This window comes from Atractosteus spatula, chromosome 19 (assembly GCF_055471065.1).
Source record: "Atractosteus spatula isolate fAtrSpa1 chromosome 19, fAtrSpa1.hap1, whole genome shotgun sequence".
Taxonomy (NCBI): Eukaryota; Metazoa; Chordata; class Actinopteri; order Semionotiformes; family Lepisosteidae; genus Atractosteus; species Atractosteus spatula.
In genome coordinates, this window is record NC_142724.1 from 11649625 (window position 1) to 11677245 (window position 27621).

The window sequence follows — 27621 nt, forward strand, 5'->3', positions numbered from 1 at the left end:
CACCAAAAGAACTTTTGGTGTTAATATTGTTAATTTAAATATGAAAAATATTGAAGACCATTTCCATGAAACCTCTTTTTTTTTTCTGTGCTTCTTTCGAGGACTTCACTATCAGTCATTAGAGCTCGGTAGTTTCCCCTTTTAAAGTGGCAGCCTGCCCATTCCTATATGAGTTTGGCAGTGAGCCCTATTATCAGGAGTTCTGCCAGTGTGTCTGGGTTCAGACTCAGTCCTGTAACTCACTGCTTCTCGGAATGACCACCCTGAGAAGACTGGCCGGCAGTCAGGTGGCTCGTCTTTCTTGAAGTCATAAACACATTGTAACACATACCTTTATCCCCTGAATCACATGCCCTGGGGGGATTTGTGGCTCTCAGTGTGAATTAGCCAGTAGGAAATGACTTTCAGAGGAGACTGTTGAAACTTGTTTTGTCCCACAGTGGAGAAACGATGCATTTTTGATTGAGGCGTTTCTTACAGTTTGTTTTTGTATGCGTGCGATTTATTGTTTTCCAGTTTAGACCAATGTTGAACTTTTTATATGCAAGCCAGAGATTTCTTAGCTCAGAGCTTCATTTTGAGAATCTGGATTTAAAAAAAATAAAGTGGGGGAGGGGGGGATGAATCTTGTGAGTTTGAAAGAATCCTGGAGGTAAATGTTTGTTTTTCTGTGTTTTTACACATTGCTATCACATTTAAGATCATTCTCTAAAATCCCTTAGTTTTAATACTTAACCGTGGTAAATAGTATTGATGTAGTAGAGTGTAGGAACTTCTTATTGTTGGCTTATTAGTACTTGGTAAAAAAACTGGAAAATCTTGTGAAAGTTGGTGAAAATGTGGTAACGTTCCATTTTAGACTTCAAGTAAAATTCTTTGTCAGTAGACCTGACAAAATTAGAGCACTGAATTAGAGGGAAAGAAAGGTGAAATTATCAATTGCTTAAGTGAACAATCAGAAAGGCAACAATAAATTTGAACTCACTTCTGCAGTATTAAAAATTTGATGGAACAATCAATAAGGAACAGATATTTTAAAAACCTTGATTCTAATCTGAGATAAGAAAGCTTTTTTTAACCAGGTACCAAGCATTTGATTTTCAATAGCAGGGCATGATTTTTAAAAGACTTCAATTCATGAAAGCAGTTGACTACAATGGAAACGTACTGTGGTTCAAATGCTCTATTGTAAGAGCTTATATTACCTAGGACTTTCAGAGTTTCAACTGAATATTAATGTTCCTTAATTTCAACCAACCAAATTCCACACACATGGGAAAAGCCAGAGGTCATCACAAAGGTCACAGGTCAGTAAGCTGCTAAAAATGTTTGCCTGTTAAATCTTAATAGAATCATACGGGCTCTTTTGAACTTTCCCTGCATAGCTAGTTTTTCTTAAGAACAGATACGTAAACACTTCTCCACAACTCAATAGCCGAGCATTTTACAGCAGACACTCAGGAGATGTTAAGGCGTTCCTCAGAAAATGTTTTAAGTTTGCTTAAGTAATACTTTGCTTCAGAGCTGTTACTAATTTAGATTTGGTAAAAGAGCAGGGTCACCTTTATGGTATACTCAAACTGTGTTGACACACCTGAAGAAGGCTCCACGGCCCAAAACGTTGTGTTTTCTTTCTTCTCTTTTCAGCATGGAATAAGCCTATTACTTGTTCCTATATATAGTATATATATATAGTTATGACAGATTGTTATAGTAATAGTGATAATGGGAAAATATATATTTTATTATATAATATATTTTTTTCCTTTACATTTACATAGTATTTTTTTCCTTTACATAGTTTCCTTTACATTTTATTCCCCAAAGTACTGTATCTTAAAGTGTCTAACACTCCCATACAGTACTTACAGTACACCATGAGGTCTCACATTTCTCACATTTCTCTATATTCGAACAGGAAAGTCACACAGCTTAATATCCATCAGTTTTCTAACTGCTTTTTCTAGTGCAGGATCACAGGGAAGCCTGTCTTGAGAAGCAATATAGCAAGGTAGGGTAACCCTGGATGGGCCGCACACACAGACGCAGACACGCACACACTCGCACCAGGGCCAATTAACCTACCAGTGTGCCTTTGGACTGTGGGAGGAAACCGAAGCACACGGAGGAAACCCATGTGAACATGAGGAGAACATACAAACTCCACGCAGATGGCACCCCAGTGCCACAAGGCAGCACTGTTCACTATTGTGCCATCTTGCCACCCACGACTTAATATACTCTATTGTTTTTTGGTTCGGAACCATATTACAGGCTGTGCTATAAAAAATGTTTTAATGAGCTGTCAGGTGACCTGCAGTGGAAAATTTGCTTTTCTCCTTACAGAACTGCACAACATTTTTTCTCCACACCCATTAGAATTAGTGTAAATAACCTGGTATCAAAATACAGAGAATCTAGCATTTCCTAATATTTTACTCCAGTGTCAATGAAGGAAAGCCTGGGCTAGTAACTGGTTTGTACAATACTACATTACTCTGTAAATAAGAAATTTGTACAACTGTCCAGGACAAGAAAACGCTGTAGCAGATGATCTCTGCCCTGATTTTCAGAGAAATGTTGGTCATTTATATTCCCTTCTGCTGGAAGAAGTAGGTTTCAAACAATAGAAAATAAATGAATTCTAGGAAAAAAAAGTATTTCTTTTTAGCACTGCACCTAAATGCAGAGTTATATGACTGATCTACTTGATTATGGCTTTTGGACCATCTGTGATTCAGGTTGTATTAATTAAAAAAACAATTATCAGTTAATTTACCTAGTGAGTTTTTTAAATTCTTTTTTAAATCGTTGCCAACCCATCAAACTTTCTCTCTCCTTCTCTGCTCCTCACTTGTCGACATCATGTAGCTCGTAGGATCTGAAAGTGCTGTTATTTTTTAATGGGGGGGAGGGTTCTGGTAGAGTGGTTTTGAAAAGACAGAAATTGCCCGTTAGTCCATTAATGCTACTCTTCAGTGATCACTGCTTTCATTTCTCTTGCAGGCACAGTGAAAGTTAAAAGCAGCAGCATCCAAGTGGGAGATCTTATCATTGTTGAAAAGGTTGGTGCTTTGTTTCCGAAGCCGAAGCCTCTATAAACTATATACCTGTATAGTTTTATTTGTGTCATTTTTTTAACAAAGTGAAAGCCAGCCTTGATAGATTCAGGGTAATGCTAAAGAAGTGAAAAGCACGGAATGGCCGCTTAGCACCTTCAGACAGGAGCAAGCGAGCAGTTCTACGTGTGTGTGTGTTGACACGGCCTCAGCAAGACAGTCTGCCTCAGGAAGAAAACCCACTGTTCGGTTACGCAAGAGGAGCTACTGAAAGCAAATCTCCGTAAGCTCCTGGATTTGGGTTCAGCTGTAAAAAGCCTCAAGACTAGGATGTCTCAGCTGGGCCTTTAAAGTCCAGCGTTAAGTCCTACTAAAAGTCTGTTGATGAGGCGAATGGATAAAGCATAAGTGAAAATTTGTAGCTTTCCTCACCTTTGCTCAAAAGGACGTTTTCTAGGTGGGTTCAGTGAACTTTAAAGCAGACTGCGCAGATAAGCTGAGGTTTCACTTTTATTTAAGGAGACACGGTGGAATGGATGGCACTGATATTTCAGAAGCAGCAACAACAAGATGCATTGTGTGAATGCAAATCATTGTCTGGTTATTTACTTGACATAGTGGACAGTTATGTTCAGTGATATCAGCCGTGACTTGCAGAGCACTAGGAGTAGTTACCTTAACCTCTTCTTGCAAAGCAACCTCAAATAGGAGTTAAAATTTTAAATCTACCATTAACCTTTATTTGTTTTTTTTAACATACACGTGTCACTTTTACTAAGGATGACCATATCGGTGCTGCACTGTGGAGTATGTGTTTGGAAATTATCCGCATTTGTCCTAGATTTTGGCATGATGTGAAATTGTGTGTTCTACGTGTGTTCTGCTTATTAGTTAATTGTTTCAGTTATAAGGGCCGTTCCCCATTAACCCTACTAGTTCAAAGAGTACATTCAGGTGCACACTTATCAATGCCCTTTAGCTGAACTAATACTAGAAAATAATTCATTTATTTGAATGAATATTAACGGTGTTACCTGTTCATAGCTTACTGAATACTAATCCATTACAGGGCACCATAGCAGAGATTCCAGGTAAATTAAGCAGGTGTAGATAGGGAGCTGTAGACACATGACTGTGTAATTGCAGACAAACATTGTCACCATCTAAACGTAGTTGGTCACATTTCCATTACATCTGTTTATAAGCAGTCTATTAATATTTTATTAATGATATTCTAAACGATTGAAAGAATTGCATATTGCATTGTTCACAATCTGAGTTGCAAGTTTTACCAGTTAGTTCATTTGGATCAAAGGCTGGCAGCACATTTTTCTACAATGGTATAGAAAGCAAATAGTTATTGTAATTTCATGTTAATAAGGTAATTACACTCCAAGGTCATTGCAGTGCATTCCCTGACTGTGTTGATGGTCTTTAAGACCTGCTTTTTTTTTGGTCTCGTATATATTGTTTTTCATTCGCCTACAGCACATTAGTATTCACAGATGCACTTGGCTTTGCTAATTTGTGAAAGGACTTTGTAGAGGAATGTGAGATTCCATTGTACTGCTGGTGACTGATGCGTTACTTTCATCAGCCATAACTGCATTTATTTGCACCAGCAGAAAATGCTTTGTCAGCATGGACTTTATAGCACAGAAAGAAGCCGTGTTTGAAGTACTTTAGAAAACGAGTGCACGTTTTTAATTCTACTTAACTTTATACTTTGAAACTACAAAAGAACACGTCCATCTCTTATCAGTAACCACTTAATCCTTAGAGGATTGGAGGGTTGCAAAGAGGTGGAGCCGGTCCTTGCAGGCACAGGGCACAAGACCGGACTACGCTTTGCATGGGGAACCTGTCCATCTCCGGAGACATGCCACACACGTAGGGGAGGACTTAGAGATACCCATTAACCTGGACAGCATGCCTGTGGAGTGTGGGAACAAACTGGAGAGGCCAGAGAAAGAGGGAGAACATCCAGGCAGCATCGAGAAAGCATCCTAGGCCTCAATCCAAGGATTGTGAGGAAAGGGCTCTGATCACCATGCCACCCAGCTGTAATAATTGTACAACATGCTGCTAATCAGACTAGTTTTTATCTTTTATCAGAAAAGATACACAGATTACAAAGCACCTGTTTATCAGCTTGGAATATCAAGATATGCTTTTTCAGATCAGCTGTGAGTCTTTGTGTTCTTAGCAGTGCTCTATAATTCCTTTGCGTTGTTCACTCCTTACTGGCCTGTGTTCTGCCTCCTGTGTTGAGAAGCTCAGGGGCCTCTTGGCAGAGCCTTCCAAGGTGAAATGTGATAAGGGTGCCCTGCTCTTGCTAACTGCTGGCCTGTATGGCTTTCTGTTTTCTCAAACGTCTCGTTAAACAATGCTTATGAGAGCTGACAAAATACACTTTGTCAAGCAACTGAAGGGGAGCATTTTTCCCGCATGGCCAAATATGGAGCTGCCCTTTAACTTTCACACAATATCAGCATAGTATTAAAACTCATCAAAACCACAGACGATCTTCTTGAACAATTGCAAACCTTTCTGAAAGAGTGTTTATTTTTTTATTAAAGCTCTTGACTTTTTAGTTAATTTAGTAGAATTATTTAGGAATTCTTAATTTACTGCTAGATTATGAATAAGCTGTATGTCAGAATCAGTATGGCTGTTATTTCAGCACATTGGATTCTTTCCACAAAGGGTTAATGGCTGTTAATAGGGAAAAGAGGAGTCCACGAATGGATTTCTGCCATAGTAACTTGTTCAGTGCCATTTGCAATTCGTAAAGGACCACTGAAACCTACTGTTAAACTCAAGCATGCGTCTATGAAGTAGTGTTTCAAACAAAATGAGATAATGTTTAATGATTGCGTTATTAACATAAGGTTTGTGTAAACATGAATGTCGACACAATGCTGTCAATAACTAGGCATTATTGAATGACTGCTGAGGTGAAGTCTAAATGACAGCTTCAGAATGGATCACAGTTGAGTACCTGAGTGTTGTGTGTGCTGTTTCCCTTCTGCTATAAGATAACCTTAGTTCACTCTGACCCCCAAAAATGAAACGGGCAAATCACATTTCATCCACGAGTGATTCAACAAGGTTATCGTTTTGTTCAGAAAAGGCCATGTTTTGTAATTGTGAAATGAATCTTCAAGGTCTGAATTTTGTCCACTAGAAGGAAAGTGACAGTTTTGTCAGTCCTTGTTCATTTCGTGGAGTTAATATTGATTTTGTTGTACAAAAGGTGCATTTAAAGGCACAAAAATACAGCTTGTTTGTAGACTAAATAAAAAGGGTGATATCGTCGATGAAATGGATTGTATCCATTTTTTATTCCATAGAGGTGAAAATGCCCTTTGTAATATGATCTGTGTTAATTTGTTGTTTGCATGACAAAAATGGTGCACCATTAAAGGAATCAGAACATTTTCAAAGACACTTTCTTCATAAACATGCAAAAGGTAAAAAATATTTTATTATGAATATAATTCATAACATAACAGCTGCCTGTCCAACAGCTGAATGCTGATATATAGCTTGATCTTCCTGTAGTTAACACTAATTTTCTGCCTTGCAACTGTTATGCCAGCATCTCAGTAACATCCCAGGGACAATGACCGATATGAACAACAGGAATTTATTTTTGTCATTATATGCTGTTACATTATATAGTACATTTTGTTCAATTTAGTGCATGAATTATATGAATTAGTGCAGATGTTCTACCAGCCTATGTGATCAGAATCATTTGAGGGGCTGCTGATAATCTAAATATATTTTTAGATCCTCAAAATCATTCCCAAATAAGAACATTTCACTTTGACTAATTTGCTTAGGAAAAAAGGGGATGTATCTCAGCCTCAACAAACCATCATCAATATTTGGCCATGTTTTCTAGTACACCCCTGTCTTCCACTAGTCAAAATATTAGCAAAATCCAAATCTTAGGGTAGGAATCCCCCTGGATGAGAAATGACATGTTCCAATGAGGAATGTTTGAAATTTATTTTTACTTTAGTAAATACTGTAAATGATTTACTCCAGTTTTAGAGATGGTGAGCTTGGCTCAGAGTCACCTTTTGTGTTGATGTGTGGCATTTAGTTATTACAGCGGTTATCTTTGAGTTGTTATTATAGCAGCTGATAGTATAAGAAATTTGAAAGCAACTAGCATTTAACATATTATATAGATCTTCATATTCTACAGAAGACCGTTGCATAAAGCTGGTCAGATTTTTAAAGCTATTTACTCTCATGTTTTAAAGAAATAGGAGGCAGGTAAGACACACTTAAACGTCTGCACTGTTGATCCAAAGCTGCTTTGTGAGTTTAATTTAGAAAAACTGCAGAGATGCGTGTTTTAAAGAGCACTTCAGAGAAAGCCTAGGTCACAGCTGGTACTTGCACATGATTTAAAAGGACACTTATTATTATTTGGAAAATGTTTCCAAATAAGCTAACTTTGGAATGGATTGTTAACGGATTGGACTATGACAACAGTGATAAAAGTTATAACAAGCTGAGTGAAAAAGAAGGAAGGAAGGAAAGAAAAATGGCTGTTGCTGAAAGGAAAGATAAATACATCCTATTGTTAAATACCATTTCCTGGGATAATTCTTAAATCCATTTCTACACTCCAGGCGGAGATTTTTCTCACCGTTTTGTTGAAATATTTTTCCTGTCGGCAGGAATCCTCCAAGTTTTGTCAAGCTTGCACGCCACACTGACCCATAAATCAAAAAAATACACAAATACATATTCTCTATGAATGAAAGTCATAGAGAAGGAAAACGTTTATTTATATTTCCAGGAAGAAGCAGAGGTTAATGCGATGAGATATGGCGAAGAGTGTTTCTGTAATAGAGTCATGCTGAGGACTGCTGTTTTTTTCTGTATGTTTCAGTGTGAGATTGACTTGCCTCATGCCTTGGAAACTCGCCACTCTGATGTCTTCAGGATATGCATCTCTGAAAATTGCTTAATAAAGGAACATGGGGTGTTTTTTTTTAAATGCTATTCTCTTTTTCTTGTAGAATCAGCGAGTGCCCGCAGATATGGTCTTCTTGAGGACTTCAGAAAAAAATGGTAAACATCTGTAGTTCATTAATCTAAACCTTACAAACAGGATAGCTGGGAAATTGCACCTAAAAAGATGGGGGGTGGAAGGATTAAGGCAGAGGTGGGTCAGGATGTGTAAAATATCCAGAAAGTCGTTGACTCCAATACGCTGTCAATATGCTGTTTTTTTCCTCCTGTTAAAGTGCGATGGAAGTGGGGGTTGGTGGATATCACAGCAGAGTTAAGTCACCAGCTTTTCAGAGACTTTCATCTCTGCAGGCCCGGATGGGAAAAGTGCCTGAGGCCATAAACAAGTTTTAATCAGTATGCATTTGCTCTTCGAAATAAAAAACTGTATTTTTATAAAATACTTTGTGAGCTAGTGACCACAGAGGCCCAGTTACAAAAATGATATTAAAACCCCCCAAAATGCCCGATGCCTGATTTTTTTATATGGTCAATGTATTAAAACAGAGCGTAAGTGAAGCAAATATCTTGTATACTGCAGAGAGGTGATTATTATTAAGATCTGAACATTGGAATGGACCGAGCCAGGCCTGTAGCATATTCTTGGTGAATACTGTGTGGCAGCTGTTTCTCGATTGCGTTTAAGGACATTCTGTGGTGTAATGAATGACATATATGTTTTGGATTTTGGAAACTAAATAAGGGTTTGCAGAGTATTCATTTATACAAGTCTCGACCTAATTTTCAAAGTTTACAGAAATGTGATAAGCAAGAGGCCAATGGAGTCACTTTTAACCCTGAATACCTGAAATGTGATCCATCTTGACTGAAGCTTCCTGTAAAAATGAATTGTTGATCTTAGGGGAAAGGCTGCTTCATAATCCCCTTCACAGATGGAGGCCATTAGGTCATTAGGAAGAGCCTGGGGTCTTGAGTCCGGCCATTCTCCTGGACAGGAGAGCTCTAAACAGGGATGACTCAGCTGGGCAAGGAGGGTAGGCCTGTGCTGTAGCACACCTATTGCCTCTTCAAGGCCAGGTGTGCTTACCTGTAGGGATTCCTTTTGCTTTTACAAGAGGTCAGTTATTTAGAAACACTAAACAAGACATTTGGGCTGTACCACACATTATACAGTAGTTAATTAACAGGCTTTTTTACTGTATATGCTACATTCAAAGCAGAAGTAGAACTCTTTTCATATAGAATTTACTTTTTTACTTTCATGTAGCACCCGGTCTTCATAAAACTTGCTATGCTTATATAGACCCTAGCAGGTCTCCGATGGGGACAAGCAGTATTATACCTGGCTTTGATGACTCCAAGAGATTTCATCCCACGTAAAAGGGTTTCTAAGTCGATCTGTTTTCACCAGCTCGCTCACCATTGAGCAAATCAGGTTCACTGTTATGCTGTGGATATTTTATACAAGAGCAAAGAGTGACAGTACAAGGGGAAAAGTGTCTGTGTGCAGTAGTGATGTGCTTGATGTACTTAGATGTATAGAGTCTGTTTACATGCAGTTACAAAATAGAGGCAACAATTAAGAAAATAGGGACTACGGGTACTATTGGCCAGATAAAAAGCCTTCAGACAAGTACGTATTTAACAGTTCAGGAAAGAATTGCTACTACCTTATCCTTGCAGTTGTTTTACTATTAACTTCAAAACCAGTGTTACCATTGGTAATCTTCGCAAAGAGAGTTTGGGAATGACTGCCAGGCCCTGCTTGTGTATGTGGAGGTGAGGTGGTGCTGCTTTTCAGAACACAACAAGCCACAAGCATTAAAATGACCTTTTTAGATGATGAACAGCAATCTGAAATAAACCTAGTAATGTCACCCATGGATACAGCAAGATGATTCAACTTGGAAAGAGAGAATCCCAAATGAGAAAGGGCAACTTGGAGACAGCAGTGCCCCCTTGAGGTGATGTTGTATCTCTGCATTCCCCTGGGCATGTTCTGTGTTCATGACCGAATGCTTCACTTTGTCAGTAACTCCCTTGACGAATCACAGTTTAGGGTGTGGGTATACAAGAAGATGAATCGGAGCCCACCTCCCAGTCTTCTGTGATTCCTCAATGAACTGCCTGGGAAAAATGACATTGATGCATGAGGAATTGTTTGTATTTGGAGTGTGACTTATGTGGCTGTGTTACCTGAAGCTGGCTGTGTCCCCCCCCTTGCCCTTTGTCTTTCAGGGTCCTGTTTCCTGCGGACAGACCAGTTGGATGGGGAGACGGACTGGAAGCTCCGACTGCCCGTGGCTTGCACTCAGAGGCTGCCCACTGCGGCTGTGAGTTTTCCCATCATGTGTCACTCAGTAGGAGGGCAGCACTTCCAGAAAGATTAGAAGTATCTCACATTTGTGTATGTGCTCTTTGGGATGGTCCTGGAACTCTTGGCACATTAACAACCATCTTAAATTGAATGCACTTTGTCACTTAAATCTTAGAGGATGTTAACTGCAAGGTTGCTATTTTTAATAACTATACTACCACAACAGTAGTAGTCCTTTTCTGGGGACTTCCCTCCACCACCACCAATGTGTAGCGCCCACTTGGATGATGCAACAGCAGCCAAAGTTCACCAGTGTACTCACACATCAGCTATCAGTGGGGAGGAGAACAGACTCGTGAAGACGATTCATAAATGAGGATTAATAGGAGGCCATGATTGGTCTCTGTCAATCAAAGTCAGGGGAAATATTTGCCAGGATACCAAGGTTAACATCCCTACTCTGCCAGTTGTGAGTTGCAGTGGGACATACTGTATCTGCTGCTTTATTTATTCGAAGTGTTTAATTTGGTTGTTTTTTATTTCTATAATCATTTGAAAGGAAATGTTGCATATGCATAAACTCTGAAAAATAAAATTAATATCCACCATAGAGGCTACCAGTTTGCCAGTTAGTGATGGTGGTTGTAAATCCTTGTAAGGACATTATTTCACAGCTATGTGCACACACCTGACAATGGCTGTCAGCTACAGGACCTGAGAACGAAACCCAGAATCAGAATGGGACATTGTAGCTAAAGCTACAAACAGAAGTAGGCAGCTTGGATATCTTTTGCCAAGTATGCAAGTGTATCTTTCTCTCATGTTAATCATCAGTTAAGACATCTGCTGCTTTTTAGCATTCATTATACTTTAACTGGAATTGTACATCACTGAAAAATGTGGTAGGCTTAAACAGTGTACACAGACTCAAATTGGAATAGCTGTCAAAATCGATGAAGAGAGTTTTATTTTATGTTCCTTAGTGCTTCAGGAAGCAGATGTTGGGCTGTTTTTCATCATTGGGGTCCCTGTTGTTTTCTGTTATTTTCCCCAACTATGAGGCAGCAAATGTTTGGAACCTTACCAGTTTGTAAAGCTGTAGAAATCCCTACTGTTGTGAGTTTTTTTTAAAGATTCCACTGAAACACAAAAGCCGTTAGATGGGGTTATTTTCATATTATATTACATGAAAATATTGTGTTAGGTATAATTGCATATTATCTACTGTAATCATCCTGTTAATCAGTTTCTGCAACTAATAATTTTCCCTTTAAAATCTGCAGGATCTTCTCCAGATCCGGTCTTTTGTTTACGCAGAGGAGCCTAACATCGACATCCACAATTTCATTGGCACCTTCACCAGAGTAAGTAACGCCTTTGTGGTGGGGTTCCCTCCCAGGGCCTCTGCTGGTGATTAATGTGCTGTGCACCCCATCAGACACCGAGAATGTGTCAGTGTGGTCGACTGGGTCTGCCAACAGCAAGAGCGTGACTCAGTTTGATGTTTCGGTGTTTTGGCAAGATTGAATCAACTGGCTAGTGACGTGCCGAATTCCGCGACCAAACACTGACGTCAAAAAGGAACAAACGAGAAACAGTAACCCCTGAGCCGTTTGGCTAGTTGCTACGAATAATATCGTGCGTGTTATTGTGCTGCTTTATCATATTCCCTCTTAATATTTCTTCTCGGTTAACCTGCCTCCAAAACACTGGTTCTATGACAGCAGTCTGGCTTCTTCACGCACGTCGGAAAACTGTTCCATTTACGCCTCGAAAGTATCACTTTAAAACCCCCCCGCCCCTCTGATGTGTTTTAATGCAGAGCTATTTTTTACCCTTTCTTCTTCCATTGGCTTTGGTAGCTAGACTGGGTCTTGCGTCAGAAGGGGAACTTAAATGTCTTTACATTCCAAAACATGTCAATAAAGGACTTCCGGAAACCCTGTGATGATGCAGGAAGTTTCCTAAAAGCATGTTTACCATTAACCTCAGGTTTTTTTATATTGGCTAATAAGCGTTGTGCACGAACCCTAGTGAGGGACATTTCGCAATATCCTCTTGTTTTGCATTTTAATGATTTACCTGCTTGTCAGGCATATTTCTTTGTAAAATAAACAAATGAATTAGCATGCTGTGAACTCTGCATTGTCTTCACCTAAGAAGAGAAGTAAAATGTCTGCTTCAAAGGAAGTATGAAGAAGGAGATTACAAGGAAAACTGACATTTATGCATAGTTCGCTAACAAACGACCTGCCACATGCACAAAAGTGGGTTGATAAAAAGAACACAAGTTTACGCAGGCCACGTTCTCAAACGGGCATGCAGGTTAATCAAAGACCGGGGTTAACCTGTTTTGTTAACTCTTGGCTTGCTTTCTTAGCTTTAAAAAAAGTTTTCTGAGGAATAAAAAAGACTAAGCACAGGGCTTTAAAGTAATTAAGTGAGTTAATATGAGAAGATTTGAACCTGCGTCTCTGGCAAATGGAAATAATTCCTTTGTTTGGACAACCTGGTCTTTGCTAATTGTTTGTGCCAACGGTAGTTTCTTTTTCAAGACATTCCATACTGTTGATTTTTGCAATGCTCAATCTCACTGTAGTGGTTCTAATTGGAGTTTTCCTTGCTCTCATCTTTACGATTGTTTGCTTTTTCTTCATAGACAACTCTCTAGTCGGGATTTATGCCTTCTAATTTAAGAGCCAGATCCAAAAAGTAAACTCTAAAGGCAGGATCAAAGACTTTACATTCACCCTTCTTTTATATTTTTTACAATTTATGTAACATGGAACACCCAACCAATTGGAAATATCAGACATTTGTCCGAATACCCAAAACCTAGAAGAACAAAGGTGTTCCCAAGATAAAAGAGACATATTGGTTCCATATTGTGTTTTTCTGTCTTGAATTTTAAACAGATTTGGCATTTAATAAGTTAAACCATTTATCACTTGTGCCCCAGTTCGACTCTCACTGATGAGGTGAATCAGTGGTCATGCAACAATCATAGTCACTTGATGCTTACTGTCTGTTCATTTGCATTCGGTCCCTTTTTTATTGCATACAGCCACATGCTGATGTGAATCGTGTCATTTGGTTTTTACCTTAATGAAAAAGCCTCACCATATTTTGAAGGATTAGTGGTTTTGGCTTAAGAGATACATAGGATAGTACAACATTTCAGGATCTATCCACTGAATTAACTTGGCTTTTGAATAAGCTGAATGTTTTTTTACTCCAGGAGGATGGGGACCCACCTGTGAATGAGAGCCTGAGTATTGAGAACACCTTGTGGGCCAGCACTGTCATTGCCTCAGGTAAATCATCTTCCCATGTGCAGGCTGACACTTTGAACCTGAAATGGTTGTGAATTTGTGTAGTGCAGCTCATCAAGGCTCTTGGGTGATGCTCGGGTTGAGCCTTGGGTCTCAATCATACACTTAGGTCAGACCATTAGCTGACATTGATTGGGGTTCCTCTAGTGGCAATGCAGAGCTGGACAGTCACCTCTGGGGATGGGTGGGCTTGAATCTGCCCAGCCTCTCTTGGCTTTGTTTTCGTGCTGCAATATCTGACATTGCTGGGTGGATGCTTGTGAGCTTACTGTGGCATCGGTGCAATGGACTTCTCCTGCAGACGGCACAGCTGAGCTCCTACTGTGCCATGTTCTGAAAGGGCTCTGACAGACGGATGTGTTAGAGTCATTCAACCTCCCTGTGTGGCACAGGTGAGGTCGTAAAGCTGAAGACACACTGGCAACTTCAGATGAGAGGTTTAAACGTCAACAAAATAATTGCTGATTCCAAATTCAGAATTGATTGGCTTTACTGATCACTTCCATTACGTTTGTCCCTGTAAAATTAGTTCACATGCCCAGTGTGTAGAATATATCATGGGCCTTTGAATGTGCTCTGTGTTTGCTCTGTAGATCATTTTAGGGATACAACTAGTGGAAGGTTGGCAGAAAGGAGAAGGTCTAAAGAGCTGGTATTTTTGCTTTCATCCTCAGAAGATACTAACCTCTGTGTGTTTTTCTAGGCCGGTGTATCTGAAGCTTTCATTTGTTTAATTTCTCACTTTTGATATTGCAATGGAGCCCCTGCTGTCAGACGTAGGCAATCTTTTAAAACTGTTTACCCTTGTTTTTTTGTTTTCTCTTGAAATCTTCCACAGATGTTGGCTTCTCTTCCATTGGCAGAACATTAATGGCGTGGCGTTAGATTTTCCATTTTCCATTAAAAAATACTTTCTTGCTCTTTTGAAGAGAGAGACTGCTGGTAAGCCACGTAGACGTGGTTGTAATATGGGCAACACATGTGCTGCCCAAGATGATTCTGTCTTCATAATGGAACGCTGTATGGCAGAGAGATGTGGTAATATTAGACCAGCTACAGACCTGCAGTTTCCATTGCCTTTAATTTTTGCTGTCTTTTAGGTACTGTTGTGGGAGTTGTGATATACACTGGTAAAGAACTGCGCAGTGTGATGAACACTTCAAACCCAAGGCACAAGGTATGTTACATCCTATCCTGGCCTGCTAAAAAGATTGCGCTTCCTTGCAAGAGGAGGTTGAGCTCTATGATCAATACGTTACTAGCTGAACCCTGGGACATGGCGCTAGCAGACTGCGACTGTAGTGCCTCAAGTGGTGGTGCCCTATTCACTGAGCTCCACAAGAGTGGGATTAGCTAATTTTACTGAGAGAGGTGCACAAAGCCCTACATCTATTGTCAGGCACTGCAGAGCCTTTTAGTGTGCCAAACGACATGAACCCAGCAAGTTGGAGTGTCATTTGCTCATGCCCATGTGTCTTCTTCTTCTTTGACCATTACCAGAGATGTCGCTTGAGTGCTGTAGGCTTATTATGAAAACGAAAGAATCTCCTCCATTTGTACACTTTAATATTGTCTAGGACATTCCATCTTCTGTTGCGTGACTATGGTCTTATTAAAGAACTTTTTGCACTTTTGTACTCAAGCTGGTCAAAATATTTGAATCCCCTACCATAACGTGCAGCAAAAGCAGCTTTAAAAAGATGTGTATTCCTTTTCCACAAGGCTTTAAAATATTTGCATCTCAGTTCACACCCATTCTTCTATCAAGAGTGCCTGCAATTGACAGTGTGATGCGAGTAATAGAATTCTACTTGCTCCACCAGTTTTTAATAGATTGAAATCTGGTGTTTGCTCTGGAAGTTTGTTTCATGCACCTTAAGCTGGTCATGCATTGTCAGCCAGTTTTGGCAACAGGATCTTAGTATTTTCTAAAATGAGTGGATTGTGTTAAAAGTGCAGTAAGGACAGCTGACAGTGGGATATGATAGTCTACACCCCATCCATGAATTATTAACATTTGTATAAAAGGTACATACTGTCATTTATAGTTAAAAAGTAACTGTGAGGAGATTCTGAGATAAATCTTGACTTTGATTTAAGCACTGCACAGTTTATTCTTCAGGGGACAGACATCATCAAAGTGTGGTTTTCTGTTTGCTTTGTTTGGTCAGGTGGGCCTGTTTGACCTGGAAGTGAACTGCCTGACTAAGATCCTGTTTGGGGCGCTGGTTGTCGTGTCCCTGGTCATGGTGGCTCTGCAGCATTTCGCAGGCCGCTGGTACCTCCAAATCTTTCGCTTCCTTCTGCTCTTCTCAAACATCGTTCCCATCAGGTGAGCCGTACCTTCCTTATTCCTCCTCGGTGGCAGACACTTTGAGCATCCTTTCTTGAAGGCCACAGGGTTGCTCTGATCTTCAGTTCACCTAAAACTCAAAAGCAAGCTGTTATCCTCATGAACAGGTGATACTTATTAGGACTGTGAAACAGTTTGAGAAGAGACCAGGCTTCAAGGTATAACTCTGCAGTGGATCCATGATGCATTTGGTTCAAGTCCATAGTACATACAAAACTTTCATATTCTTGTGAAAGCTCTCCCTTTAATGCTACAGAAATCTGGTTAAGTTCTAGGGCTTGCTGCAAAAAGCATCTTAAATATTAATCGCCTTAGCATTAAATGTAGAAACATTTTCTCTTAATTTGATCTTTAGTGTGTTGAGATGATTTGTGACATCTTCAGACTGGAGGGACATTAAAGAATGAAAAAGAGTGAATTTGTTGTATGCTTTTTATGCACCTAAGCACTGGCCCCAAGAGCTACTTACGTTTGACATAGTTTCTGTTTAAAGAGGAACAATGTCTGCAAAGCTAGACCAAGTCACTCAAATTCTGCATATGCTGCATCTGCTTCCACCTGCTGTTTGCTGTAACATTCCTCAAAGTCGAAGCCCATTCTTCCTGTGAGATCCACTGAAAAGAGCTGCATTAACTCAGACTTGGCTGCAACGTATTGCTGTATGATTAAATCTCACATCACTTGCATTACAAATTTCAGTGCTCCAGGCGGTGATTACACTTTTTAGAGTTCAGATAGTCCACAATAGCACCCGTCTTTTGCTTAGCATTTACCTAGTTTTTGCATATTGCTCCAGTTTTTGTTTTTATACATCTTTATTGAAAATCACATGTATATATCTAGTTTGATTGCCATGTGTATGCACAGCCGTATAGAAAACACGGAAGGCAGGGAAATATGGAGAGTAATAAAGTACGCCATCCTAAATCCTCATGGATTTTTTTTTAATTGTGGGAGTTATCTTGGCAAAGGCACTGGTAAACATGGATTGCATGCTTGTAAATCGTGCCTGCGGTGAACTTTCAGTCAACCTGCACAAACTGACTTCCTGAGATGATACCTTCCGTGTGGCTTCCACCTCCTACATCCTATCTCTGTGCTCTTCACTCAAAACTTCTCTAGCCCCAAGTAAACTCAACCGCCACTTTGCATTGAGCACTCTGCATTCAGCTCTGGACTAACTATTACAAAGGTTTGGTAGCTTCTACCCCAGTTATCAATCACAGACCGGAAGAAACGTTTTGTTTCAACTGGTGTCACCCACTAACACTAACAGTCTGACCCATTATCTTTGGCTTTTCAAAGATGTGGGTAGGGATGACTTTCTAACATTTAAATCTAACAGCAGCTCTCTTTCCATTGTTTTTGTTATTTCAGATTTCTTTATCATTACAGTAGAAGTAAAACGACTTAGACGTTATCGCCCACCTTCAAGTGCTGCACAGGAAACCGTCTTGTTTAGCGTGTTCTTGAAAAGCAATCCGGAAGAGAGAGAGTGTGATGAATTGTTTTTAACGATTTTGATTTGCGTTGAGTTGTCGCCAGCCACACCAGGGGTTTCTGGGTTTGTTTGTCTGCAGGTTTTCTTGGTCTCTTCAAAGCTGCAGGTGCTTTTAAAAGCTGCAGAGGCTGTTAAATTGGTCCCATTAAGCCATTAATGGGATGGTTTAGTTTGAAATGGCCTTCCAGGATTGGCATTGCCTGCTACTGATCTACACCCATTGTCAGGTCCATACTTAGAGTAAAGAAACAGACTGGGTTAACTCTGCCATGATCGCCCTGGAGCTCATATTGCCCCCACTCTTTCTCTCTTTCCAGTTTGCGTGTTAACCTCGACATGGGGAAGATGGTGTTCAGCTGGATGATCCGCCGGGACTCCAAGATTCCGGGAACCGTAGTCCGAGCCAGTACAATTCCGGAACAGCTGGGCAGAATCTCATACCTCCTCACCGACAAGACAGGTGGGGCTTAGAACCATGTCAACTAGTGAAGATTTCCTCAAGCCTATCATTGGTGGCATCGAGCAGGGTTTGTCATGTCTAAACATGTGTATTATATAATATTTCATATATCAACTTATGATGGATTGTTATATTTAGACAAACACCTACACCATCTAAGAAAGGGTACTTAATGACATCCATAATCTGCATTCTGCCCCTTCGAAAGGGACATGTTTTCACTATTAACAAATAGTTTTATACCTACCTGACTGTAGTCTTAAAAATACAGTGGCTCAAGTAAGGATTGGTTTAAATGTTTTAAAATGGTTTTGATTCTCAGCTGTCCAGGTTAATGCTATGTATCGTTGCACTCATGTAGCTTCGAAAAGCAGAGATGTATTTCTTTAAAATTGCAGCTTAAAATATTAGGTTCTTTTTTTATTTCCTTTTGTGGTTTGACCTGAATATTTGCCTCAATGTGTTCATTATTTTATGGAAGGATAGGTGAAAGAGTGCAGTTTTTGGAGGTGAAAGCTCTGTACAGGACCGGGTTAGAGAATGCATTGTGCCAGACCCTGAACTTTCCAGACATTTGCACACATTCTGGCATTTTGATTAAACCCCAAAGCTTGCCTTTCAAATCCCTAGCATCCTGGGATATATCTACAGGTAGGGAGGATATAAGCAGAAGGACACCCCCACTCCCTCCTTCTGGCAAATTGATAATACATTTGTAGCAGTTGTGCACCAGGGACAAGCAGTGTATGTGTAATATTTAGTTTGGTGTCTTAGAATTGACAGTAATAGAGGCTGTGATAAGGCACACCAAGAAAGAAGGTAGTTGCACTCTCTCACCACTGGAGGCATCCTAGTAGGTTTTAACTACAATTTGGATTGGGATATTGTGTTTGTGTTAAGTTTTCCAACAAAACTTAATTTTATCTCGGGGATTGGCTGGCGAACTTTTACTGAAGGAATTAACTTAAAATGATATAACCCAAGTGCATTTTAAAGCTGTTTAATATTTAATTCAGCAAGAACACCCTGCATTATTTGAAGTGAATTAAAAAAAACTCTAAAGATTTGACACTGTCTGTCCTCCTTTGGAATAAGTTGCTATTTTTTTAGATTTACATGTTCTTTTATAACTAAGAGCAAAGATTGTTTTTCAGTGGGCTGTCTGTCTTGCCTAAATCAGTTCTGAACAATTCCTTATCTGAGACCACAATGACATAAGTGCTAAGTTACCTCAGAACTGTTTGCAGTGGAAACACCAGAATGAGATTGAAGAGATCTCCCACGCAGGCTTTTATTTAGAATTTCAGCCCACAAACTTTCTAGAAACATTAGTCTAGTCATTAAAAAGGGCAAAATAGGTAAAAACACTTCTTTTTTTATGAATATGTTCATCTCCCTACTAGAACCTAGTGAAATCTGAAATTATTAATGCTAGATACAAATGCTGTAGATATATTAGATAAACTTGGAAATTGATATGAGCTCAGTCTGTTAACCCTATATTCAATTTTTTTTTTACATTAATGTATATCAGACTCTTGTATTGTGAATGAGTTCAGCTATGCAGTCGGCTTTAATCCAGATTTTTGGAAGGGGGTTTCGGAAGGCTGGAGAAAAACATTTCTTTACTTAAGCGATCCAATAAATATGCTGTCGAACTTGTGGCTGTTTCCTGGCGTTCTGATAAAGGAGCCAGGCTGACTTGTCTTTGAAGTCGCTAATCTTGGAGCACTTTAGCCCACTAGTGATCCCCTAAGGTTAGACTGTAGGAAGAGCCTGTTTAAAGCCATGAAGACGATTTATAACTTGTTATTACGGCCATTCAGGGTTTTAAAACAAAACGGAAAATAAGTAAGTTTGGGGATTATCTGCACTACCGGGGTTACTAAGTAGCACTGCTTTTTTAACTGGCTCCCTGTGGTTGCCAGGACAGTGGGGTACACTCATGAGACCTTCCGGTTTGGGCTTTGAGAGTGGAGATTTGGACACAGGCTGGCGTTGGAATTATGAATCAAGCAGCGCATGTCGTTTGGCTGTCATAAAGCTACTCATTTCACTAGTGTTTGTTCTGGTAATCTGTAATAAAGATCTTCTTGCTTTTTTCTCTGCCAGTGTTTTTCCTCACGTAGCTTATAGAATATGCGATATTTTGATAGTAAAAAAGATACAAAAACAAAATGACAGTTTGATGGTTTTGACGCCAGAATTGTTTTTTTCCTAAGGTGATGTTTTTTATCAAATGGTTGGTGTTTGTAATGGTAATAAATAATATAGAGGTCCTTGCCTCACTGCCAGTGTTTTTTATGATTGAAATAGCTTCTGGAATATTTAAATGATTTTACTAGTAAAAAAGATACAGAAACAATGTGATATTTTTCTCATTTGCGGCTGGTGATGGAATAGATTTTAAAATGGTTTGTGTTTCCTGTTCGGTGTAGCACCTTATTTTGCTGTACAGTTTACTGTACTCTGTATCCTGTGTGCTGAATTTACTCACGCTTAAATAGAAGTTCATTTGACCTTTTCTGTTCATTTCCTGATTAAAATCTTAACTTCGCTGTACATAACATTGTCCAAGTGAGAGTGTAAATAACATTTATTTTCCTAAGCTTAGTATATGTTAGTAGTGTTTTGAAATGACAATACCAAGGTTTAAGAAATGAATTGCTACTCACAGTCCCGATAGTAATGGGACTGGTGGATTCTGACTGGTTGGAGTTGTTCACACTGTAAGGTAAATTCACCAAGCTTTTACACCAACACCTTTGAAGTTACCAGTGTAAAAAAGCCTTAAAAACCAAAGTAGCATAATGAGGTATTTCTTAATTGAGCCTGATTAGAGGTATTTTTTTTCCCCTAAAAAGGGTCTCATTTATGAAGCATAGTGTTTGTGATCACACTTGAGTTTAGATTTTTATTTGATGAATAGTGGAGTGTTGGAAGACAGTGTGGGACAAAGAACAAAGCTATTTTTTTCTTGAAAATAATAAAAAAATATGGTACTTTAGGCTATTCCCAAATTTGTAATTTGTGACAAAGCAAAGGTGGTGTGTGTACAATTTATAACAGGTTTTGTCAATCAGTATTTCTAAGTAGATGCAGAAGGAATGTGATCCTTTTTTCTTCCTCTAAGCGTAAACATAAAAAGTGATAGCTTTGAAGATTTGTTCAGGTTTAATTTTTGCACAGTGCTGCGAGTTTGCAGCTCCCAGAGGCTTTAAGATGTGTGCCATACTGGGAGACAAGCTAGTTAATGCATCTTTAAATCAAAAAGATTTTTGAAGGGTCTCCTCATGTCTTATTTACTGCCCATTTACACAGGCCTCGCCATCCCACTCTGGGATTTTTTGCCCTTAGAATGATAGGGTAGCACTGTATTCAGAGTTCATGACCTCTCCCAATTTTTTTTGAAAAAAGCAAAAGAATGTGTCTTGGTTCAAATGAAAAATGTTTGAGGGTTAAGTCTCTCCCTGATGTGCCTGTATTGGATCAATTTTGTTGTCCTAAGTGCTTCAGAAGTTGGTCATTTTACAGCACCAGTGCTTTTAACCAAGTGTTAGGAAGTGGGTTTAAGGGTTGGGATTGAGGAAATATGAAATGGAGCATAAGGCAAGTGCTGTTGAGTCTTTTATGCCTAACTGTCATTAAATCAGTGTTGCTGCTGCTTAATAGTTGAGACCTATAACTTACCTTCACCTTCCATCCACAATAATATCTACATCCTTTACTCCTCTTAATAAACTCCATTAGATCTCTGTGCTCATTTCCCTCAAATTTAAAGCTCCCATTTCATTCTTTTAAGTATATAGTTAAATATAATGACTACAGAAAAGAGTCCACTTGGGATCTTGGCAATAATTGGACTCCTGGTGTGTGTAACTACTCCATGCACCTCTTAAATTCCTATATTTGAAATATTAGCATCAACACTAACTTAGACGAGGCTCTTTGCTGTCTTCAGTATATTTGTTCGTGACTCTTCAGAGTTTGTTGAACCTTATAGATATCTGAAAAGGGGCAGCTGTAAGTACTGCCACACCATGTTTCAACTAAGTTACATTACTGCCTTTACACTGCTTTGTTACAACAATTCAACAACGTTCCATAAGCACAAAAGAGGCTTCACTGCCACAAAAGAATATTTATTACACTGAATAAATAAAGAGAAAATTATTCGTTAGTCATGCGCTCTTTGTCATAGCACTGTGACTCACCTACAAAATGTGTCCTTTTTACCAAGACAAAGTCACACGTGTTGTGTTTTCCTTTCCAAAGTTTTGCAAAAAATGTCTTCTAGCTTTCAAGCTCATTTGTCTTTTCTCTCCACCTCTTCCTAATATCCAGGGACTCTGACCCAGAATGAAATGGTGTTCAGGCGTCTGCACCTTGGCACTGTGGCCTATGGCATGGACTCCATGGATGAGGTGCAGAGTCACGTTTTTAGTGCCTACACACAGGTATGAATAGGCCGTCAGCTCTTGCCTGAACAATGTCGAATGTAATGGAGCCTCACCTTGAAATTGTTAACCCTCAAAAACTGTGAAACAGTGCAGTGCAGTTCTCACAAGGTAAATATGATCCGTATGCGCTGACTGGGCTAGGGCTAACTCGCCAGTAAGATTTTTTTTTTTGCTTGTCAGCCCTGATTAGCGTGTGGCGTGATGCCGCGGTTGTGTTCTCTCTGTCAAGCATGTTCATTTGAGTTTGACAAATCTCTGTTCTAAAGCTAATAGGAGTTATTCACCTTTGGTTTTGTCAACCAAAAACGGGCTAAAAAATGAAGACGTAAAAAGAAACACTTTTAAAGGAATGAAACAACACAACTTGCCTGGACAGGCAGTCAGGCCAGCGCTGTAAAAACTGGAAACCCATTGTTGTAAAACCAATTAGCCCCTAATTATTCTTTCGGTGAATGCCCCCTTGACCCTGACTCACAACTTTGGTCCCCTTGACATCAAAGGTTAGTGGAGCAGGAAACAGGATTACCCTGCAGCCCGCCTCTGACGAAGTTAATTTAGTAATTGCACAATTAACCCTGGAAATGTACTCCTAAAAATAGCAAGCCGAAAAAGCAAAAGAGGTTTTTTGTTCATATTTTTATACATCTGTTTGCGTTCATCTCTCCATTGATGTTTTACATGAATAGAAGGCTGGGAAATGCCGAATTAGTTCAAGATTGTTTGACATTGATTAAAAAGTTATATTGATGTTAGTTAGGAAATAAGCATCACAGGGGTTTAATTCCTTACAGAATTCAGATTTCACAATCTGTTTGCATTATTAATTTTGGCAGAACTGGAGAGATGTTGATATACTGCAGAGAATCTGGGGAAAAGCAACCATTTAGGGTGGAATGAATATGCTGCTAACAACCAATCAAAGCTCCTGGACCTGGTTGCCTCCTGTCTTTTCACTTTCCCATGGATTTAAGAACTCTGTGACATTAACAGTTATGATTTAATAATGCACAGTATCTTCAAGCCCTCTCTTAAATCAAGGACTTCATTACAGGCTTTTGGAATGACATCCCAGTATGAAATTTGGGTTGAATCAGGTGTAAAACTGGTTAATAGATTAATGGAAACTTATTTTTATTAGGAAAAATAGTTATTTACAGGGCGTTCCTCTGTAATTGTCTAAAGATTAAATTAGCATGTGCACTATCCTTAAGCATCAACATGTGAAACACTATTTCAAAAACTCATTTCTCGTTTCATCTCATTCTACACACTTCTGATACCACAATGCACTACAAAGTGTGTCGGGTGCAAACGAACCAATCCTTGTTCAACTGCTGCCTTGAAATCCTCAGTAATGCTAGATTCATCGTGGAATACCGGATCTTTCAGACATCTCCACAGGTGAAAGTCCAACAGATTCAGTTCAAGTAACATACGTGACCAAACAAATCTTTGGCCCAGTCGGTCATGCGGGAAGGTGGTTGGTTCGTAATGAGTTTAGAATTATGCAAACTTTTATTTGCACATTCATAAAAGAATTCCTCATCTGCGGAGGTGTTTTTTTTTTTTCATAAGGCACATTTTTTAGGGTGGCGTTGCACAGTGTAAATAAAATCATTTTTTAAATCACTACTAGAAAGCAAATAATTCTAGCAAGAGGAGATGCTGAGGAAGAAAACAATAACTAGTGTTTTAGCAGAACTTCCTCAGGTTTTTCAAAAACCGTTTCACTTCTCTGCTCCACAAGCGGTCGTTTATGAGTTGCTTTTATATTTTGGGGCAGCTGTTTGCGCAGTACAGTCCTAAGGCGGCCCTGCCGCTAGCCGCCCCCATTGAAAGGGTGGCAATAACCACTTTCCTGTCGTGCCCTTCGCCAGCCGTCTCACGATCTCCCAGCGGCCAGAGGCCCGGCCGCCACCAAGGTGCGGAAGACCATCAGCAGCCGCGTCCACGAGGCGGTGAAGGCCATCGCCTTGTGCCACAACGTCACGCCGGTGTACGAGTCCAACGGGGTGACGGACCAGGCGGAGGCCGAGCAGCACTACGAAGACGCCTGCCGAGTGTACCAGGCCTCCAGCCCGGACGAGGTACTGCCCTCTAGCTCCTGACAAAACCGTCCAAAACTGAGGTCACCTTTCATTTTCCAGATATCCTGTTGTCAATCATTTAATGTAATCACACTGGGGCAGCATGGTGGCACAATGGTTAGAATTGCTGCTTCGCGGCTCTGGGGCTCTGGGGCTCTTTCTGGGGCCCAATTCATAAAGTGGGACTTTATGAAGAACCATCACATTTACATGTCGTTTTATAAAGAAATATAAAAAAACCATGATAGGTTGCTCAGAGCTCTGTCTGAATGCAGCTGTGAGAGTCTCAGTTGGTCTTCTTAACAATTTCGGTTTAGTTTTTTGCTTTAAAAGCCAACACTCAGCTTGCATTTGCTGTGGAAAATACATTTATGAATTTGGGACAACAGCTGAAAAACAGTAAAACAGTAATCTTCTTTAATGTTCGTTTTGGAACGAGCAAGGTGGACAAAATGGCCTTTTTTTGTTTTGTGTATTTCTGATGTTGTATGGCCTAGTGCTTGAATCGGCGAACGGAGCAGAGTGATTTGTAGCTCCTACCATGGTTATATCATGGTTTTAGTTGACAGAAGATTATGTCATGATTGTTGAGATCTGGATCATTCCCTTGAGAAATGCCCAGGAGTACTTGACAGCAGATATTACACTGTCTAGTTCAGGCTGTTCTCAGCCTGTTTTTGGAGAGGAAGCGTTCATCATTTTATCTGGTAGCAGTCTTCCTGAAACACTGCACACTGCCCTCCACATAAGAACAAAATGCATTTGTTTTACCAGTAATTGATGGATATATGGTTAAATCTGGGGAAAATGTTGTGATGAAAGTCCAGCTGTAAGATCTGTGTTCCTGTCTTACACAAGAAGACCAAGCTCTTTTAAAACATGCACAGCAGATATAATAATATATGACTACAATAAAATAAAAGTTAGATCTTTGTAACTGTACGTGAATTAGGGGGCTTTCTGCAGCAAATGAATTCAAGATGACAGGTGGCCTGCTGTTTTTCCCCTACTCTACACGACTACTTAAGTAGTTGATCAATCTCCATTAAGACCCCTGGCATTAGAAGACAGGGGAGTAAAAGATATTTCTGTCAAAGTGGAGACCCCTGTTTTCCACCAAAGAAACAGTGCAAAGGTGGCCTCTTACTGCAATTCTGTTGTTCTTTCAGGCAGTTTTTTTTCCCCAAAAGCTAGAGACTGTGGACCAGAACAAATGTGGTTTCCAGGATAGAATTCTCTCTGTACTCTAGAGACCAGCTGAAATGCAGAGACAGCTGATTTCATTAACACTGTATTTCCAGAGCTTGGTGCTGGAATGAAAAAAAATGGCTCATGTTTACTTATGTTTAAAAGAAAATACACATTTTGTTTTCACTTGTGCTTACTAAAATTTTAAAATGATTGGTTAGAGCAGACTGTGAAATAGATGTACTACATCATAGTTAAAAACTATGAAAACTTGAAAACTCCTACTAATAACCTTTTTTTAAAGTAAAAAGCAAAGTGTTGTTGACTCTTAATCTTGAAAAGAAATTATAAAAATAAATGCAATAAGAAATGTCCTCTATTGCCAAAGAAGTTATTATCCCTCAGTCTTTATCCCTAATATAAGGGGTGCATTTTTATTGCTGACACTTGTTTACATATAGATGTCATGTAAAATAATTGTGTTTTAGATCTTAAGATTGTATGGGGGGAAAGTATTGTTGCAGCTTTTAAGAAGAGCTTGCTTTAATCTCCATTGTGGTGGAGAGGTCTTGCAAATTGATGGTCAGAAACATGATCTCTGTCTCTAGTGTATTGAAGCCAGGTTACAGTGAAGCCATAAATAGATAGTTTTGCCTAGTCTTGATGTCTGGCTCTGTATATCACTGAGACTTCAATGCCTCAGACTTCAGGGGTAAGAGGCACCTGGGTGAAGATTTGCTTAATGATGAGAGAAGTTCAAAGATGAGATTCCAAGATGGCAGCATGTGCTTGTTTACATGGGTGGCACATCCCTTACAAACATACGGTTCACACCAGTTCAGAGGTCACGGACTTTGATGATAACTTAATGCCTGGAATCTGTATTGACAGAAAAGAAAACAAGTCCATCAGGCATTATTATATATGAATAGCATCTGTTGGGCATGAATGTTGAGTACAGATTTGTAGGTTGGAGTTCATAGCACATCAGCTCCAATACAGGTATAGAATTTCAAGATTGATTCCCTTCTACAAACACAAGACTGTTTTTCCTTTCATTATGTATTTTTTACTCCCTAATGAATAACTGGGAAAACTCAAACTTGATTTTCCTCATCTAGGAACTGATTTGGAGTCCTGTAATATTGTAGAATTGTAAAAGACCACTCTGTTGACTGAAGCTCAGACTGTACCTTGCTGCAGTAGTTGTTGGTAACGACAATGTTATGTGTAGAGCACTAGTGCTTTATTGCATCAGCAGAATATTCTTATTTTAAGCCAATATATAAAATGAAAATCCATCATTACATGCTGCAAATTTATCCTTCATGTTACTTTTATCTTGAAGAGGAGAAGAAATAAAAAGGGAAATGAAGGAGAATCTTTTATAACTTGAAACTGGATTTTTTCAGTGCCTCCTCATGCGTATTCCACTTTGTTTTTCATGGTATAGAAGATAAGAGAGGTTACAAATGAGAGGAATTCTATTCAGCTCATCTAGCTTGTTTGGTTGCTGGTAGCTAATTGATGCAAGGATCTTTCTTCAAAGACGAAACACTTTTGGCTTTGACAAACTTGGGCAGTCTGTTCCATACCCCCACAACCGTTTGTGTACAGAAGTGCCTCCTAGTCTCAATTCTAAAAGCACTAGTACCACACTCGATCGTTTTGAGATTTCTTCCCCACATAGAATGGCCAAACGTTTGATAAGGGTGGCATTAGAGTTGCACAGTGAGATTTGAAACATTTGAATATTCTGCAGTGCTCTAGATTCATGAAGCCGTGCAGACACACTCTGCCGGGGCGTGACGCCAGTGGTTCAGGCTTGAAGAGCAGGGCAGTGTGGGTGCTTGGCGTGGTGGAAAT

The 27621-nt window shown here is 39.5% G+C and overlaps 1 protein-coding gene across 1 annotated transcript in view; it reads left to right on the forward strand.

The window, feature by feature from the left end:
• The window catches only part of atp9a (ATPase phospholipid transporting 9A), an 83187-nt gene that overhangs the window by 14615 nt on the left and 40951 nt on the right, over positions 1 to 27621 (forward strand). The window contains exons 5-14 of the mRNA XM_088937478.1: positions 3007 to 3065; positions 8105 to 8156; positions 10296 to 10390; positions 11658 to 11738; positions 13613 to 13688; positions 14807 to 14883; positions 15878 to 16038; positions 17878 to 18020; positions 22365 to 22477; positions 24358 to 24567. Of these exons, the coding sequence (XP_088793604.1) occupies positions 3007 to 3065; positions 8105 to 8156; positions 10296 to 10390; positions 11658 to 11738; positions 13613 to 13688; positions 14807 to 14883; positions 15878 to 16038; positions 17878 to 18020; positions 22365 to 22477; positions 24358 to 24567 (1067 nt within the window). The remainder of the gene's footprint in view (positions 1 to 3006; positions 3066 to 8104; positions 8157 to 10295; positions 10391 to 11657; positions 11739 to 13612; positions 13689 to 14806; positions 14884 to 15877; positions 16039 to 17877; positions 18021 to 22364; positions 22478 to 24357; positions 24568 to 27621) is intronic.